General features: G+C 39.6%; 1 protein-coding gene across 5 annotated transcripts in view; it reads left to right on the forward strand.

The window, feature by feature from the left end:
• AKAP9 (A-kinase anchoring protein 9) overlaps positions 1-20,412 on the forward strand; it is a 687,299-nt gene that overhangs the window by 166,454 nt on the left and 500,433 nt on the right. For all 5 annotated transcript variants that reach the window (XM_029588843.1, XM_029588844.1, XM_029588845.1 and 2 more), the window contains 4 exons: positions 2,231-4,645; positions 7,387-7,600; positions 10,538-10,617; positions 15,139-15,283. In XM_029588843.1, the coding sequence (XP_029444703.1) occupies positions 2,231-4,645; positions 7,387-7,600; positions 10,538-10,617; positions 15,139-15,283 (2,854 nt within the window). The remainder of the gene's footprint in view (positions 1-2,230; positions 4,646-7,386; positions 7,601-10,537; positions 10,618-15,138; positions 15,284-20,412) is intronic.

Raw genomic sequence — 20,412 nt, forward strand, 5'->3', positions numbered from 1 at the left:
TTGGGACCTCCAACTTAATATTGCCATGATATTAAGTCGAAGGGTGTACAGAAAAAGCAGTTTTTACCGCTTTTCTGTGCACTTTCACGGTGCCGGCAGAAATTAACGCCTACCTTTGGGTAGTCGCTAATTTCTGAAAGTAAAATGTGCGGCTTGGCTGCACATTTTACTTAGTGAATCGTGCGGGAATAACTAATAGGGCCATCAACATGCATTTGCATGTTGCGGGCGCTATTAGTTTCGGGGGGTTGGATGCGCGTTTTCGACACGCTAATACCCCTTACTGAATAAGGGATAAAGCTAGCGCATAGAAAACGCGTGTCCAAACGCGGGTTAACAGTGTACTGTATCGGCCTGTTTATTGTACAGGTTCTCAAGCTCAGCCAAAATGCCAACAAGGGACTATTCTCAGTTCATAGTCAGAAAGAGGGCAAGAAGTGATTCCTTCAGTTATGATAGTCCAAAGAAGCCTGATTTGCAGCCACAACAAAAGCGATCTAACACCCCAGATGGATTTCTACTGCTGTAGTTTTTCTTGGGATAATTAATCAGTATAAAAAACAAGGTTTAAGTAATCTGATGTCTTTTGTCATCACATTGTTGAAGAAAAAATATAATGTGATCTGCTACCAACTGTAGATCAGTGGAATACAAATTTATAAAATAAATAAATAATATATTTAATTTAATATAATAAAGGATAATGGGTAACAGCATGAAATTTATTGTATTCGGATTTAGCTCATGCCTTTTAATTGGTATCTCAAGATGAATTTCATTAAGGTACTGTAAATGTTTTCATGTCTGCAGAGGGTTTGCCGTCTAAGGGGCCTACAGGAACACCGTTTGGGGTGAATTTTCAAAACTTTACTTGCGTAAAAATTAGCATATATGCTCTGAAATAGCTTTTACTCAAGTATTCCACATTTTATAAAAGTTAAAAGTACGTGTAAATCTATGCATATAAAAAAGGGGCAGTGTGGAGCATTTCAGGGTGCGGCCAAACTTTACGCAGGTCCATTTGCCAACTTACTCATGTATTTTTTTACTCATGATATTAAACTTGTTTGTTGTGTAATACTGACTGGGTGGGAGATCTGGACTAACTGGGGGGAGTTCAGGCTGAAAAACTCGGTAGGTCTCGATGACTTGGAGGAGGACTGGGCAAACTGATGGACTGATTTAATTTATGTACGCATGTTTTAAAATTGACAAACTAACGCACATAAATTGGGAGTAATTCTTACTTTACTTTCATGCTTAAAATATACGTGCATAGATTTTTTAAAAAGATAGGAAAAAAAGTGCGTTCAATGCATTTCATCTATTTGTGTGTAAACATATATACATATGTATGTTGCAGGGTAGAGAGACGCATATTTTATAAAATACTTGTATATTATACACGTGGGTTATAAAATACTTGTGTAGATCTGCCCATGGCCATATACATGCATATCCCTGTAAATAGGGCTGTAAGTTTGTACCTGAAAGTGAAGTGACTTGCCTAGGAGACCAAGAACACCAGTGGGATTTGACCCTTGGCCTCCCCAGTTCTCAGCCTGCTGCTCTAACCAAGAGGCTACCCTCCATTTCAGATAAATTAGTTTAATGAGATGACTTTTGATGAAGTTTAGCATTAACATATTTAGTAGCAATTTAATGTTTATATTTTATTTTAATTGTATGTATTATGTATATTTGATTTTTTTCAAAGTGGTTTCTTGATATAGAGGGCCTTAGATTTCTTAAATGGTTTTTAATATTGATTTCATTACCTTGTAGCATGCACTAGCAATGCAAACCTGAAAGTAGGGACAGATAATTCATACTCTGGCTGCAGTTTGACCTTGCTTGTAGTATGAAAATGAAGGACTAAAGGTTGTACTTACTTTTATTTTTATTGTTCTGTTTTGGATGTCTTGTATTTTGGTGTCTTCTGCCAGTAAAAGAGCAGTACAGAAAGGGTCAGCCTAAGAAATATGCTCCCCTTTCTGCTCTCACCACCCCGATACTTTCTAGCCCTCAGCTAGCTGTTAATTTTTGTTTTGGTTTCAAGAGAAGATGGCTAAACTAAGGCATGTATAATGCAATAGTAGCTATGAATGATGATCTTGGTGGAGATTTTGACCACACTGAATAACTTGTCTAAATAAATTAAGAAACCATGAAATATGTTACAATTCTATCCAAATGTAAAAAAAAATCTAACTGTTTTACCTTATTCAAGGTACAACAAACAAACAAAACAGAAGAGTCAAATGAACAAAAAATACAGGAAAAAGATGAAGTTATTGAAAGACTTAAAACATCACTTGCAGAAAAAGAAAAAAATGCATTTCAACTTCAAGAAAAAATATTAGCTGCTGACAAGTCACTAGAAGAATTAAAAGAGCAGATAATACAAAAGAACCAAGAGGCAAACAGTCTTACAATAGAGTTAACCAATTCCAAACAAAAGGAGAGACAGTCATCTGATGAAATAAAACAGTTAATGGGCACTGTAGAAGACCTTCAGAAACGCTATCATAAAGACAGTCAAACTGAAACGCATATTATACAAAGAATGGAATTGGAAGCACAGAAGAAACTAGAGCAACTTCGGGCAGAATTAGATGAGATGTATGGGCAACAGATTGTACAGATGAAGCAAGAGCTAATCAAGCAACATACTTCTGAGATTCATAAACTTTGGGACCAGCATAAAGAGGAGCTAGAAAGAACATCAGTTCAAAGTGGTATATTTACAGAGGAACAAATTAATTTAATGAATATGACAATTAGTGAATTAAATGTAAAACTGGAAAATACTAATCATCAGCGGAATAAAATTGAGCAGGAGTTATCACAGCAACTAGATGCAATTTCAACTGAAAAATCTCTTCTTCATAAACAGGTTAATGACCTCCTGCAAGATTTGAGTTTTGCAAGAGAGCAGATTGAGAGAGCTAAGCAAAGCATAATTGAGAAGGAATGCAAACTTGCTGAAGCAAATAAATTTCAAATTATCATTGAAGACCTGAAAACTCAGGCAGTTTCTGCATCTGAGTTTACAAAGGAATTGGAGTTAAAGCATGATGCAGAAATTACAAATTATAAAATCAAACTTGAGATGTTGGAGAGAGAGAAAGATGAAGTTTTGGACAGGATGGCCGAATCTCAGGAAGCTGAATTGGAGAGACTTAGGACCCAGCTTTTGTTCAGTCATGAAGAAGAGTTATCCAAACTCCGAGAAGATTTAGAACAAGAACACAGAGCAAACACTGAAAAACTTAAAGGCAATTTAACTCTACAGTCTAAACAGCAACTGGATGATATACAAAATGAAATGAGCCAAAAAATAGAAGCTATGCAGTGTGAAAAGGATAGCCTAATAACTAAACAGAATCAACTAATGCTGGAGATTTCACAACTGAATAATTTACAGCAATCTATTGTAAATTCAAAGTCTGAAGCAATGACATTGCAAATCAGTGAACTGCAGAAGGAGATAGAAACTCTGAGGAAGGAAGAAAAGGAGAAGGGTACACTGGAACAAGAGGCTCAGGAATTGCAACTTAAAGTTGATTTGTTGCAAAAAGAAATAAAAGACAAGGAAGATAACTTCAGTGGAAAGTTTGTAGTACTTAAAGAAGAGAATAAGGTTCTTAAAGATGAAAATACTGCTTTACATGAGAAGTTAAAAAATTATGATGTGACACATCATAACTTGACTTGCATCGAGAGTGACTCCAGATCTCAATATCTGGATCTGCAAAAGCAAGTAGAAATCATTTCTGTGGAAAGTGAGCAGCTCAGAATGCAGAATATTCAATTGAAAGAAGAGATTGAGAGGCAAAAAAACACGTTTTCTTTTGCTGAAAAAAACTTTGAAGTGAATTTTCAGGAGTTACAGGAAGAATATACATGTCTTCTCAAAGTAAAAGCAGAGCTAGAAGAGGGTAGGGACAAGCAAGAATTGGAATATGAATCCAAACTCAAAACACTTAATGAAGAACTTCAGTTCTTACGAACAAATAAACATGCTTTGTTTGAAATGAAAAGCACAGTGCTAGAAGACCATAAAGACACATTTGATGCATTTGAAAGTGGAGAAGTTGTTGAGAAAGATACAACAGAACTCATGGAAAAGCTTGAAGTAGCTCAGCGTGAGAAACTGGAATTAACTCTAAGGCTTTTGGATCTTTCTGAGCAATTGAAGTTGAAACAAAACGAAATAAATCAGTTAAATGAAGAAATAAAATCTTTAATGGAGGATAAAGAACATGTTTTAGTTAAATGCAAAGAGCTGGAAATGATGATGCATTGCAATCAGAGTGAATATGTCACAGCATTTGAACAAGAGAAAGAAATGACTCTTGGTGAGGTATTCCCAGTTTTTAACAAGAAGAGTTTTGATTGCAAGGAGGAATTTAGACGAGAGGCAAAATTGCAAAGTCCATTTAGTAATTCAGATCAACATGAAACAATAGAAAGTCATGATCTTCAACAAGAAAATCTAGATCTGATTGAAGAAAATCAGTCCCTTTTAGATCGGCTGCATGAGCTGACCAGCAAACTAGCAGGTGAATCGCTACTAATAGTCCGCATCCAAAGTGAAAACCATGAGCTTCGAAAACATCTGGAATTGTTGCAGTTGGAACAGGTATGTTTAGTTAAATGCATTATACAGACATAGTATATGCATTATACAGACATTTTGTTGGCCTGATGGCCTAAATGCCCCACCCCCCACACCCCTACAAATTGTCTGTAATTTAATAGTCTGGAAGAAGCAATTGAAAAGTGTATCTGAGTGTGTGTCTGATTAACAGCCTATTTATGGACTTGGTATGTTGATAATTTAAGAACTCTTTTATGGTAAGAGTTCTTTAGGAAAAATTATTCTTTCCTTCTAAATCGTCTGTCAGCATACTCTTCATTTGGACTTTTATCCAAACCTTCTGAACTAGTTGGGCTTGAATACTGATCACTATTTTATGTATGTATTTGTTTATTTTTATAGTACCTTTTTTCTAACCCACCTTTCTACAAGGCATTTAAAATGGAGAACTATCAAGTAGAAAACATAAATATAGTATAATATAAAATAAATCCATCTCAACTAATCCATTATAAACTAAATACATCAAGTTTATAAAATGGAAACATAACAAAGAAACAAATGTATAAGATAAGTTAGAACAACTATCTAAAAATAATCTAAACAAAAATATCCTCGCTGACCTGTGATAAAAATAAATACAAATCTTTTAGACTTAAAACACAGAGATTTATACTCAGAAGCCATTTAGATGGATAATTGAAAAGGTCTCCATCTATTTGGCTAACTGGCGATATTGAATGCCATATGTGGTTAAATTCTAGCCGCATAAGTTGGGGGCAGGCGGGAGGTGTTTCAGGGAGGAGTTGGAGTATGGTCATGCCGAAGGGCTGTCCTAATGTTAGCCGTATACACATATGCAACTAACTTTAAGGTAGCTGGGTATATGCAGCGATGGGACCACACTGCTGACTATACCCTGCTAGTTAGCTGGATATATTTATCCAGCTAACTAGCCGAGCTGCTTAGCGGCTGAATATTGGCCTCACATAACAAAGAAGAAACATACTAAGAGACAAAGCTAATTTTAATTTTAGTTGTAATGTAAGTGTATCAAATCAAAACATTACCATAATAATTCTAAGTGCCATACTCTGGGCCTTTAGGACCCATAAGACACACAAACCTTACTATTGAGTTTTTACTTGTTTCTTAAAGAAAGCAAGACGGTAAAGCCTGTATTGGTTAGGATGCTCCTATTCCATCTGTTTAAAATGTCCACTAAACCATGCTTGAGAAATTTTAATTTAATTGTTTTCATTTACAAGAAAATTCAATAAATTCACATGACGTAAAAAATGTATATTGTCCTACTTTTATTCATTTTTTCCTCTGATTCATTCTTACAATGAGACCTACATACCCCCAAAGCCATGTCTTGCCTTTCCCATGAAACATACTGTTTTCATACAGTTTCATATTAGTTGCATTCTGATTACTTCCACAATGAGGCCATCACCTACTAATTTGAATTAGTAGTTAATTTTAAATTTAGTTCTGTTATATTGCTTATTGCTTTTCAGCTGTGCTATGAATTAAGATCCCTAGTTTTATGTGGCAGCTTGAGGGTGGGTTCTGCAGCTATGCATATTAAATTCTGTATCAATACTGCATTGTGTCAGTAGTGTAAATTATACTCATATACTGTTATTTAAACATAGGGAAACCATTGGTATGGAGAGGAAATGTTTATTTTATTAATCAGATATTAAAAGACATTATTCATACAGCTACTTAAGCTTTGACCTAGCATTTTACTCCTGCTTCTTTGGGCTTCCAGCTCAATCAGAACCAGCACTGAGATTTGGTGCAATAAGTCTTCATTTGCAACTACTGGGGAATTTGTTATACCCCTTCCCAACTTACTTTAATCCAGTCATTGCAATGACAGTCCTTGGCTAGAGGTCACGAACTAGGCCTTCCTCTGGAATCCTTCAATCATGGGCCCTAAATCCAGCCACTGGGTGTCAACATTGCTTGATGACTGACTTGCTCCTCCTCCAGGGGCTGTGAAAAATAAGTATTCTAAGCCCTGGCTGACCTGGGGAGCAGAAGACCTGAGCTCAAAATCAAACTCTAGACTTCTGGTCCAGCCCTGTTTATATTTATTCCTCTCAAACTTACTGAAGCTCTTTAAATAATGTCCTTTAAATCAGTGGTTCTCAAACCAATCTTCAGGACACACCTAGCCAGTCTGGTTTTCAATGAAAAAGCATATGAGAGATTTGTTTTTATCTGCCTCCGTTTTATGCAGATTTATCACATGCATATTCATTGTGGATATCCTGAAAACCTGACTGGCTAGATGTGGCCTGAGGAGTGGGTTAACAACCCCTGCTTTTAATTATTTTATTTTTGAGGAATTTATCCTAAATAGAGAGTAGAGTTTGTGATGTGAACTTAAAAATAGACTGATATAATAGTCAGTAGGGCAGAGATCATTTCTATTCTGCAATTCATTTTATTTTAAGGGACATTTTTGTCCATGGCCCAACATGATATAGAAGGCTATTTTCACAAGTTTGTGGATTAAGTTAAAACATAAGAATAGTCAGCTGTATGTGAATTGTGAGTAGTCATCAGTACCTAAAGTTTTACAATACTGGGCCAGCACAGAGGGTTTGCATGGAACCTGTGTGATTTTAGTCAGTGTAGAACTTTGACCTGTGCATTATTTGGAGGTATCTAGTTTACATAAAAGTATTTAATGAAATGAAGCAAAGTTATGCAAATATACTGTATTTCTGTGGTATTTGTCTTGTAACATATGCTTTCAATGCTAGTCTGATCTAAGGCTACAGATGGAAGCCCAGCGCATTAGTCTAACTCAGGTTTACAGTGTTCATCTGGAGCTGGTTCGTGAACATGTGCAAAAAGAAAAAGAGAATGAACTCTGCAGCCTGAGAGTTGAGCTTGTCACCACTCAGGAAAAAGAGATGCAGGAGCTTCAGAAATTATATCAGCAGGAGATACTGGACTTGAAAAGACAGCAAGCAGGTATGATGATCAAATGGTTTTGAAGTTATGAGAGGAAAAGATTCTTGCTATCAGAAAGCAATTCTTTTCTCCCTGGTACAAGATTTTTACCTTGCTAGTGAATACTTTTTAGTAGTTGAAGAGCACCAGGGAGATGGAGTGGGGCATATATTCTGTGAAATGAAATGGAATTGTGGAAACATAATCATTTCTATTGATATATGTGTACCAACACTCAATGTTATACTTTGATTAATTTTATGAATTATTTTAAAATGTTTTAAAATAAATTTAGTGATAAATTGGAAAATACATTTTTATTAAAAATAAAGGTTTGGACATGCAATAGTTAAGGTTAATTTTCAAAGCTGTCTAGTCACCTATTTAGGGAGAAGGCAGCTAGATCAAAGGCTTTAAAAATGTACTCTGCTGATGACTAACTCGGGGAGTTGGATCCCTAAATTGGCATCTTTGAAAATTGATTAGGGCTAAACACCTAAATTTAGGTTCTTAAAAAAAAAAATGGCAGGGACCAGGGCTGGGGAAACAAGTTAGGATAAACAGCAGCACTAGATGCCTAAAAGATGAATTTTAAAAGCCAAGTGTGTTCCAAAATCGGGAGATTGATGCGCTTATAGGTCATGCGTGTGTCCATCCAATTTTAGAAGTCGCCCACATGAGTGCCCAAATTCTGATGCGCAAATATCTTGCAACAGGGAAAAAAGGGGTGGAATGTGGGCAGGGTATGGGTGGTGTGGGGCGGGGTGAAGAGATTTATGTGCAAGTACCTTCGTGCCTGGGCATGTACCAAGGAATAGTTAAGCATAAAGTTATTTCTGCTATGGAGGAGGCATAAGTTTCAATATAACTATTTCTAAGCATCTCTGAGGTGTTTGAAAGGTCTGGGTTAACTATGGGGAACGCAGACTAAAGAACCCCAGGGGGTTTTGGAGGACCTAGCCTTAGACTGGGCGAACTGGTGAATTGGTCATGGCTTGGATGCTCGCCTGTTATAAAATTCCCTCTCCTGCGCAGCTCAAAGCTGACATTATGCAGCTGTGCATGCACATTTGTAAAATTAGGAGCATACATATGCACACCAGGGCTATTTTATAACATGCACACATTTGTGTGCAGGATATAAAATTTCCGTGTATCTGGTTGCGTGCCCATATTTGCATATGTAAATGTGCCCGTTTGAAAGTTATTGTTCCTATGTAGAAGCCTAATCATATGCTGCTGGGGGAATTTTGTGTAAACAAAATATTTTGAGCAAAAAATAAAAATTCTACAGACAGTATTTTAAAATTCTCTAAAATTCTGCAAACTTTATTTGTTCAAATAACATAATTACTGTCTTTGAATAATAATAACTTTTTTTCTGTATTGCATTTTAAATTACACAAGGATGAAGAATTTTAATTTTTTTGTCCACAATTTTCCTTTAAAAGAGCTGGCCCCTCCAGATGGCTCTTACGCTCCCCCAGGCTCAATGATTCTCCCCAGCTCTCTCTCTCACTCTGAGTCCTTCCCCATGCTTGATCTCTCCTCTCTCTCTGGTCAGTCCCCTAGTTCGCTCACTACCTCCTCTACCCCTAGGCTTGATCATCTTTCTGTCTTTGTCCCACCAGGTCCTGATCCCCACTCAGTACTTTCTTTCCCCCATTTCCCCAACAAGACTCTTAAGCTTTCTCTTACTGCAACTCACATGGCTTGAATACTTTTGCCTCCTCCCTCCTTTCAGAAAAATCCCCAGCTTTTGCTCTGCTGCCTACATATAAATAAAGCTCCATCCTCTCCTAGTTCTTAACTCTTATCCCTGCAAGACCGCTACACCCTCTTAAGCAAGACTTCTAGCTCTCCTACTTTCCTCCAAGCTCATTGTCTACCTCTCTTGTGCAGACTCAACCAGAACCACACTGCTCCCTTCTTTGTTTGAGCTGCACAGGCCAAAGCCAATATATAAAACATAGAAACATGACAGCAGAAAAAGACCGTATGGCCCATCCAGTCTGCTCATCCACCCAAATTAATTTAGTGTTATAATTCTCTCATCACTTCCTTAGAGATCCCCTGTATTTATCCCATGCTTCTTGAATTCACATACTGTTTTGGTCTTCACCACTTCCACTGGGAGGCTGTTCCAAACATCTACTACCCTCTCTATAAAGAAATATTTCCTAATATTACTCCTTTTCAACCTCATCTCATGACCCCTTGTTCTAGAGCTTCCTTTCCATTGAAAAAGACTCACCTCCTGTGCATAGAAACTTTGAGAAATTTGATTGTCTCTGTCATATCTCCCATATCTTGCGTTTCCTCTAGGGTATACATGTTTAGATTTTTAAGTCTATCCTCATCTGCTTTAAAACAAAGGTCACTGACCATTTTAGTAGCTACCCTCTGGACTAATTCCATCCTGTTTATATCCTTTTGAAGGTGCAGTCTCCAGAACTGTACACAGTATTCCAAGTGAGGGCTCACCAGGGACCTATACAGGGGCAATATCAATTCCCTTTTTCTGCTGACCATCTCTCTCCCTGTGCAGCCAAGCATCTTTCTGTTTTTTTACCGTCACTTTATCCTCCTTTTTGCTTTATCTCTTCTGGCCTGCTTGGGCCAGTGCTGACTCTCCCAACTCTTCTGGTCTATGTAAGTCAGCCTGCTGCTGCTTCTTTCTTGCTTCTAGCTGACACTGTAGCTATTCCTTCCTCTCTTCTGGGCCGTGTAGGTCTTCACTGTTGTTGCTTCTGCTTCCTGGTCCCTGTGCTTAATTCTTTAGGGCAAATGCAGAATTCTGCACATGAGGGAAACTCTGTGCAAATTCTGCGCAATGCAGAATTCCCTCAGGGGTAATCTTAGGAATCGCATGTTCAGGACAGGAAAATTGACTAAAATAACTTGATACTATTTCTTGAAAGTCTGACATTTATAAAATATAATGTTTTGTTGATTTAGATGATGAAGCCAAGTCTTCGCAGAAGTTAATAGAAAAACTTAGAAAGACTGTGTCTGAAGAATGCTCTTGGCTCTCTCAGGTAAAGCCTCTACAGCAGGAGTGGCCAGCTCTGGTCTTCAAGAGCCACAAAAGGGTTTGATTTTCAGAATGTCCACAATGAATATGCATAAGATAGATTTGCATGCACTTCATTGTATGTATGCATATTCATTATGGATAGCCTGAAAACCAGGCCATTTGTGGCTCTTAGGGACTGGAGTTTGCCACCCCTGCTTTACAGAAATCACTGTTGCCTCACAATATTGTATGTGCATAAATGTTTGTTAAAACTGATTTTCTTTCAAAGACTCCAGAGTTAAGAGTTTAGGTACATGGTAGATGTCATCTCTCATTTCCTCCTCTGCATTCTTTCACTGCTTTCTACTGCTACTGGTATGTAACTTTTGTATAAATTAGGTTACTTCTTTTGAGTATGTTTTGAATGTATAGATGGTGATGAAGAAATAGTTAAATGTTTATTATTTTAATAATGCTGCTCTGAAACTGCTTATATTTCTTTGCTTATTTCTGTCAGGTTTCATATATAAGTTATTAACTTCGGTGTCCATATAGATGAAAAGCATAAAAGTCAAAAACCAATCAAATCTTGCTGTTTTTAGACCAAATTAATCAACAGTGTCTCAGCTAGTCTGCTTCATTGCAAGGGTGGTGCAAATGTCTTTTTTTTTTAACTTTTTGTTTATGAATTTTAAATTTTACAAACAGAACATAGGGGTTCATTTATCAAAATGCGGTAAATACCGCATGCGTTAGCAAAAGGGGCATAGTTTAGGCTAATGTGGTGAGAGAGAGAGAGAGAGAGAGAGAGAGAGAGAGAGAGAGAGAGAGAGAGAGAGAGACCAGCCATGATAGCATGTCCCATGCATAGGTATTTATATCCCTAGGAGAGGCCCACCTAGTAACTCGAGGTGGGGATTAGATAAGGGTGTAGGGGTTTAGGGGCCACTGTCACATTCTACATGAGACGTACAAACAGAACAGTGGTCTCTTGTGACGATTAGCTGGCCTTCGGAGTGAGGAAACGCCCTCCAAGATGGGATTTGGCCAAGGGTCTCTCAGCCTAGCTTGATGGACTCTCTACCTGGGTAACATCAAGCTAGGCTGAGAGACCCTTGGCCAAATCCCATCTTGGAGGGAGAGCTCTCTCTCTCTCTCGCTCTCTCTCGCTCTCTCGCTCTCTCTCTCGCAATTGTCTGAACTCAGCCTTCCGGAATGCATCGCAAATGGCGAAGGCATGGTCCTGACTGCTATCGCACAGCCTAACGCATTTGAAAGAGGTGTTGTTAAAATTGGCGTTATGGCTGTGCGATACCACTTCGCAGGCGGGCTAACCCAGCCCACTCTCCGCCCAGGTTTTGCATTTGCATCCTCTCTCCGCCCCGTCTCCTCCCTGTTTCGGCATTTGCATCGCACCATACGATATGGTGCGATCGCATGCGGTAAACACGTTTTCGCATGTCTAAAAGGCCTATCGCATGCGAAAACGGGGCTTTTTCGCATGCGATAAGCCCTTAACGCATGCGAAAACGCCTTACCGCATTTTGATAAATGACCCCCATAGTTTGTTAAAGAAATCTGTGGATAACACTATCAATTTCAGCAAAATCAAAATAAAGTCAAGGTACAATATCTAATCCACTTCCCAGCAAAATACAATTAGAAATAGGGGGAGGTGAATGCAATTTAAAGGGAGAATTTAGAACAGAAAAGAAAAAAGCACAACACAGTCATCCAGCACTATCTATTTTTCATATGTTTATCGGGGAAGAAGTGGTAGGTTTCTTTGACTCCACAAATAATTTTAACTGTTCAGGAGAGAAAAAAAATAAAACATTCATCCCTTTTCTGATTACACATTTACAAGGAAAACGGAGTAAAAAAGAAAAACCTAAAGTAACAATATCTTGGTTGAGGGTTAAAAACCCTCTTCTTCAAATTTGAGTAATTGAAGCTAAATCAGGAAAAATTTTTACAGGTAAATCAAAATAACTAACCAGGGTACTAGTAATTTTTCATTACAACATTTAAATCACAAGAGGAAATGAAAGAAACCAATAATGTTCCTCTATCTATAACTTCCATCGCTGAATTCTCTAGGAAATTAGATAGATCATTTTGAAATTGAACATTTGTAACCATTCTAGAGGTTCTAGATTTTGAAAGAAAGAAACAGGTATTTATAGATTGCAGACATTTCTTTAATGTTGTAAACGGAATTTCTCCATCCACTCTTGGGAAATTAAGAAAACGCAAGTTAGGATGTCTGGCATTGTTCTCCAAATGTTCAATATGTCTTGCAAGAACTTCTTGATCTTTAACTGTGGCAGGCCCTTGATGCTGTCGAGGTGCGTAGGCTCTTGTTACCGCCTCGAATACGTTAAACACCACTGACCAGGCACTGGCTTCGCCTTTGAGTCAGTGGCGTAGCCAGAAATGAATTTTTGGCTGGGCCCAAGGTTAACATGGGTGGGCACTAAACAAAGTCTGAGCCATGGAATTCATATTCTTATTGATAAATACTTTCAAACACACACCTGACAATATATTTCTAAACAATCTGCTACAGCTGTTATACTTTTAATATTTTAAACTCAATTACTTCAAGCAGCTACCAATGCTAAACCTAATATATAGTTATGGAAGCATTTCAATTATACTTAAAGAGATCTCAAGTGGCAGTATCCCATAACTTACAAAGAACCATATACTAGTCTACTATAAAGACAAATATCTCATCATGCATCACAGTATTCTGTTTTAAAACCCTCTGGAATGTTGTACCAAAATATTTACCATAATTGAGCAAATGCCTTATTATTCTGTACCAATAAAACAGATAAATACCTTTGAAGACTACTTTTCCTTTCCTATGGCTCAACTATTTAGTTTTAGTCTTCCTCTGATGGTGACATTTGCTGAATCGAGTCCAGGGGCTCCTGACATTCATCCCCAATTCTTTACAAAGGAAGAACAGAAAAAAGACTGTTCTGGATAAAGAGATGTCTTGAAGGTGGTCACACCCTTTGGCTGACAGCTGGGATGTATCCTTAGCAGTGTGGAGAGGATAACTGGGTAGACAGGAGAAAAAGGCTATCCAGCCCTGTCATTTACTAAGCTATCATCATGTAAACATACACTCTGCATCCACAAATAAGATTAATACGATTGCCTACATGCTAGTAAAATACCTCACCTCTGGCACACACACAGAACCGACCTTCACCAAAGTACAGAAAAACCACACATTATAAATATTGAGATAGAAACTGGAATGGAAAACCAAAAAAAAGCCACTCTGCATGCAGTGCAAACCTGGAGAAATGGAAAGAGAAATATAGCACCTAATACAGTCCCAGGATCTGCAATAATGCACAGAAATTAATCTGCACAAAGTTACACCTGCATTATGGAACATATAACAACCCTATCTATGAAAAGGCAACACTACAAATATTAAATCAGGTCCTAAACACTAATACACCTCCTATTAGGAAAACAGAACAAGCCAAGCTCTATAGATCCCCACACAGAAATAATTGTAAAACTATATTAATAAATGTTTCAAAACAGCTGTTGAACAGAATAACATCCAACAAAACTCGTAAAAATTATTAAAAATTGTCCAAATATCAATAAAATATTTCAAAATAGCAGACACATCACATAATACTCAATAATTAAAATGGCAGTCAATCAAGAAAAATAAACTTAAAATGCCACCTTTACTTACCCTCTCCAGCAAATCTCCTACTCCTTTCCTTTGAAAGCACATACCAGGAGCAGCAGCAGCTGCTGAAGCTCTATCCTTACGGTTCTCTTCTTTAGGGCCCACAAGTCACACACACAGGGCCGGTGCAAGAGTATTTGGCACCCTAGGCGAACATTCAGTAATGCAACCCCTCCCCTGGATTACGTATTGGCAGCAGCTCTAGCACAGCGCCCCCTCCTTTGGTATTGGATTTGTTGCAGGACCTCTTGTGCTGGTGGGAGTTTGCAACCCCCCAAAATTGTGGCGCCCTAGGCCACCGCCTAGTTTGCCTAATGGAAGCACTGGCCCTCCACAACACACACACACACCAATTAAACCCTACGATCAGTCTCTATCTCTCACACACACCCCAGTCACCTCCTTGCCCAGTCTCTGTCTCTCACACACACCCCAGTCACCTCCCTTGGTTGAGGACTGTGAAGAGAACTTGCCAGGCTATGAAGAGTAGAATGCAATAGGGAAACATCTCCAGTAACATGTGAATGATGGCTTACTGATCCTGGATAAAACTCAACAGCAAATAACAGAAGCTGCCTGGCAATATAGAGAATTAAAAATAAAAGTAGTTCCTCTGTTCAGTGAGGGCTGCCTCCTAATTGTTGCGCAGTTAACTGTTATTGCTAGTAAGTTACACTGCTGCTATAAATCAGCTGTTTATTTTTAATTTTCAGTCTCCTGGTAAAACAAAAGTAGTGCTTGTGTCTGCTGATTTGTAGCCTATATCAACCATTTCTACCTTTTAATTCTTACAATCTTTTGCATGCTGTGCAGTTTTTGTTCAGTGCTGTTGGAGAAAAGTGCATAGCCACTGTTAAATGTGAAACAGTCGGAGACCAGAAAGAAACTTCAAACACTGCAGCTGACAAGAGAGCGGATTGTGACACAGATGTGAATATACATATAATGGAAGCTCAAGGTAATACATGGTAATAAAGTATTTGAAAAATTTGGGATTTGAGGATATCCTTGTGTATTGAAAAATTATGGATTCAAGAATGTTATTAACTTTTCAAAAGAAAATCTCATTTTTTCAAAATAGAGCTCTGCCAGTGGACTCTTGCTATAGAATTTAAACTTTTTAGCATGAACAACAGTAATGTATATTGGGTACCATATCAGGAGATTCATTGTGTTCTTTATCTTTATATGTACTACTTTTTTTTTTATTGTTGCTGAGGTTAAACATTGTTTCTTGGTATTTGACTTGTCAGAATGCATGGCATGTCATAAAGGCAGACAGAGCATTAAAACTGGATTTATGTGGTTGTTTGGAATGCAAAATTTGTGTTCTGCAACTCATTTTAAGTAATTCATGTCTTTCCGTATTCTGATCAACTAATTTACTTTGAATTAAATTGAAATTTTGATAAACCTACTTAGTACAGATAGTATTGTCATGAGGATATTCAAATTGCTAGCTTTTAAAACCTTTTTCATATTTCTGTCTCCATTTTTGTCTTAATATAGTTGCATTTCTATTTTTATGCTTTTATAAACTAAACATTGCATTTTTTATTAGTGCTCTGCCTTCTATTTTTTGTTATAAATTTCCTTGAATTCACTCTTCTACTGTTGACAGTACTTGTACTTGACATAAATAATTGACAAATGCACGGGTATCTGATAAGGACCTGCATGTCAGTTCCTTGATTTATTTAGATTCTTTGATGCTATACCACTACAATGAGCCCAACATGTCACCTGTGTTGACTTGGACTCATTCGGTTTTCTAGGGAAGCTTTGAATTTGTACAGAAAACTTCCTATGCCAGACCTGCTGCTTTTCAATTCTTTTGGAGGAGGAGAATATTTTTGCCAGACTGCTGACACCTTCAGTATGGAAGACTTTTCTTTGGCTATTTTTTTTCCTTTTCTCCAAGGGCAGGCAGGATGTAGTAGTCCTCACGTGGATGGCTTAATCCAACAGAGCCTGGCAAGTGAAGATTACTAGAAAGCTTCCAGTATGTGAGCTTCATCCCATGTCACAGACGTCGTGCGGGGTTCATTTTAGTTTTTTCATGGAGCCTAATTTTCTTGTTGCATGCTTTTCTCATGGGGCCACTTGGTAGGTTTACTGGATAAGGTTTTCGTTGTTTTTCATTGTCCCGTTTACATTGGTATTAGTCCATCGAGTGATATTGGTTGGCTTTTTTGTAAAATTGAGTCATTTGCTTTCCTCTTGTTAGTTTTTTGGCTGTTGCCCGAGAAAGAGAAGTGGGCTAGCAGCTACAGCATACACCTTGGTGCAGATGAATAATATTTATTATGGATTCTCAGGATAGATGTATCTGCCTGGAAGACAATCATGATGTCAGGGCGTGTTCCATATTGAGGAAGATGACTCCTAGAGGATGTCATTCCTGCTTGGGACTCATGGAGATGCTTTGTGGGAAAAGCAAATCTGGCCCATCAGCATTGAAGGACCCTGGAGTTGCACCAGGTGCTTGGTGGTGAAGCATCAGTCTTCCTAGACATTGAAAATCCATAGAGACTTGGGAGACAGACCATTATTTAGCTTCCCCTTCCCAATGAAAGTGAAGGATTCTGCTTCATCGGTACCAGCATCAAGGAGTTTCATTGCCAGCCATTAGGCAAATCTAAAGAAGCATTAGCATTAGTCTCTATCAGTGTATGATGTTTGGGGCAGAGACATTCTGGCTTGGCCCTAAATTCTCCAATGTGCACTCACTCAGGGGGGAAGATTACCCTTGCATCCATCTCTGGAATTGTAACAGCCTTCAAGAGCCAGTCACTGATTTTCCTCAGCTGACCCAAGAAGATGCAACTACGATTCCTGCTCGCCATGCGCTATTGGTATTGGCAGTTTTTGAGAAGGAGTTTGATATGAAGATCTTGGCAGTGTTAGATTGCAGACCTGTAAGTGCCAGTGCACTGTCTTCAACCATATCGATATTCTTGATAACAGAAATCCAGTCATTTCTTCAGATTCTCATATCATCTGACAGAAGAGTCCCAATGACAGTTCCCGGAAAGGTATCAACATTGAGAACCACTGCAGTGAAGTCAGTTTTAAGTGCATTGGGAGGGGAAGCAGAAACATTTCCAATGTGCAGAAATTCATCTCGGAGTGAACTGCCAACCTATTATTCTTGCTCAGAATTTGAGTATTTCTTAGCGTCCAGTCAGATGAATCCAGAACAAGTGGGTTATGCACTCCTGCCAGCAGATGGAGATGGAGTAAGCTGACATCACAGTACATATACCCCTGCAGTGATCTCAGCCCACCAGTATTCTCTGTCTCCAGCAGATGGTGGACGTGCATCTCCCCACTGGGGATTGCTTCAATTTTAAGAAGAATTCAGGAAAATGGCTCCTCCCCCAGTTGAGATTTCCTGAAGTGATTTCCATGGTCCTTCAGAGCTGTGCCTTGGTCCAGTAGCTGGTTTGTCAGCATGGATTTAGCTGCTTGAGCAGCTGAAAGGGAGTGGGTGCAGGAAGCTGAGCATGGCGGTGATGGCACATGCTCTCTCCCCCTGCAGCTGGAGACAGTCTCTGTGCTCAGCTAGGTAAGGCTGAGCTCTGGTAAGTTTAAAAAAATATATATATAGAGAGAGAGACTTAGCGGTAGGTTTTACTGTGCAGGGCTTCCTCCTGTCCAGTCTGAGCTTGGCTCACCATTACGACATTCGTCCCGCTCCGTGGGACTTCGAGGTACATGGGCAGCCTGGCGGGTTGAGCAGCCTAAGTTGGCTAGGCCCCAATCCGAGGCTTTTCGCTGCGCAGTGTGGTAGGCCACAACAGCTTTTCGCTCGCTTTCTGAAGCTGCCCTCTGCAGGCTTATCTGTCCAGCGTGTGCATCTTGCTGTGCATCCAGTTGTGTGCCCAGTTGTTGGGTGCATAGTAAAGCCTTAAGTTCTGAGCGCCCATGTTTATCACTTTCTATTGGCTGCGTGCTTACGTCAGCGCACAAGTGGCTGTGCGCTTAAGATTTTTGTGTGCTTTCATTTTGGCCACTTATTTATTTTATTTAGATTTATATTCTACTTTTCACAATTTTTTCAGTGCTTCAGAGTGGATTACATTCAGGTTCTGTCGGTATTTCCTTATCCCCAGAGGGCTTACAATCTAAGTTTGTACCTGAGGCAATGGAGGGTAAATTGGGTGGGCGCCTAGGTGTGCGTGGTTAGGTCTTGGATGCATAATTTTTGAGCGCACAGTGGAGCGCCTAGGTGTGCATGTATAAGTGTTGGTCGCATACATTTTTTTGGGCGCCTACTTGCGTGTGTGTGTATATGTATATATATATATGTATGTATATATGTATGTATATATATATATATATATATAAAAATCAGCTAGATACACGCCTCCGCCAGCCACTCAGCACATTGTCGGCCAATATGGCGTCTCTGCCTAAGAAGCCTAAGCGTCTCTCTTTGCACTGCTTGTCATATTCGGGCGTCTCAGCCAGGAGTGACCGCTGAATTGTGGCAGCACTATTTGGAGGCTCAGGGTGAAGTGTCTTCCTCTGATTTCACTAAGCCTGGTTCTTCCCAGCCGGATGTGGATCTGAGTAAAGATGTTTCAGGTGGGGCATCTGAATTTGGAACTCTCCTAACTGGTTCCTCAGAAGGGGAAGGTAGCTCAATGAGTACTCCTCAGGTACCTCCTGGTGTGGATGGTTCTGCCTTTACCTGGGTTTAATTTTTCTGGGGGTTACAGTCTTTTCCTGAGGCACAGTCTTCAGTTCTGTCATGCTTCTAGAGCAGAGGCACAGATGGGAACCTTGCCTGGACCTTCTCTTCTGCGCCGGAGTACCCCCCCCCCCCAAGCGACAATGGCTCCTCTGGCTAGAGATCCGTATGGCATGGATGATGACGCCGATCCTGACTCTCTTGAGGATGGGGAAATCCCCCCGGATTGGAACCATATGGAACTATGTTGCGGTTCTTTCACAGGGATGAACTGCCAGCCTTGCTTTCCCAGACCTTGACCATGCTTGGAGTTCCTGGGGCAGATCCTGTTTCTAAGCTGAAGAAAATTCCTATTTTGGTTTCCTTGTGTAAAGCCTCTTGTTTTTTCCCTGTGATGATAGCCATTCAAGAATTAATTAATCTTGATTGGGGTGCCCCAGAGGCTAATTTCAAAGGAGGTTGGATTTAGGAAGACCTATACTCTCTGGATCCAGTGATTAGAGCGCGCTTAGGTTTCTGAAGGTAGATGCACTGGTTTGTGCAATCACGAAGTGGACCACTATTCTCATGGAAGGAGGAGTGGCCTTGAAGGATGCTCATGATAGATAGATTGAGACTATCCTTAAGCAGGCATTTGAAGATGTGGCTGTGTCCTTGCAGATCGCTTCTTGTTGTTCCTTGGTGGCTCACTCTTGTTTGCTTTTCTTCCAGGAGTTTGATGACTGTGGAGTAAATCCCAGGTCAGTTAAAAAACCAGCTGCTGCTTTTTTGGCTGATGCAGGTTGTAATTTGGTCTGCACTTTGGCCAGAGGGGTGATTTCGATTGTGGCGGCCAGGCGCCAGTTATGGTTAAGAAACTGGTCAGCTGATGTGACCTCCAAGGCTAATCTCACCAAATTTGCCTTTTCATGGATTGCTCTTGTTTGGCAGCGAGTTGGAGAAACTAGCCAGTGAGTGGGGCAAATCTCCAGTTTCTTGTTTACCGGAAGAGATAGGCGCAGCGTTCCCTTGTCATGAGAGGTAGTTCTAGCGGATCCAGGCATTTTCATCCCTTCGGAGGAATGACTTTTCAGAGGATTTGGCCCTTTGGTAGGTCTCTGTCCTTTCGTCTCACAGTCCAGACAAGGTAGTCTCTCCTGACCCTCCCAATGAAGGTTTGCCGACTTATCCCCGGGAACAGGAGCTAGGGGGGTCACCTTTCTTTTATCAGAGGTGGGTCAAGATCACATCGGATCAGTGGGCCCTGGAGGTGATTTGAGAAGGTTATGCAATGGAGTTTTGCAGTATTCAACGGGGCATGTTCATGGCATCGCCCTGTCACTCCCCGCAGAGTGACTTTCAGTTTCGGGTGCTGCCCTTTGGTCTGGCCACTGCTCCCAGAACCTTTTCCA

This window comes from Rhinatrema bivittatum, chromosome 2, assembly GCF_901001135.1.
Source record: "Rhinatrema bivittatum chromosome 2, aRhiBiv1.1, whole genome shotgun sequence".
NCBI lineage: Eukaryota > Metazoa > Chordata > Amphibia > Gymnophiona > Rhinatrematidae > Rhinatrema > Rhinatrema bivittatum.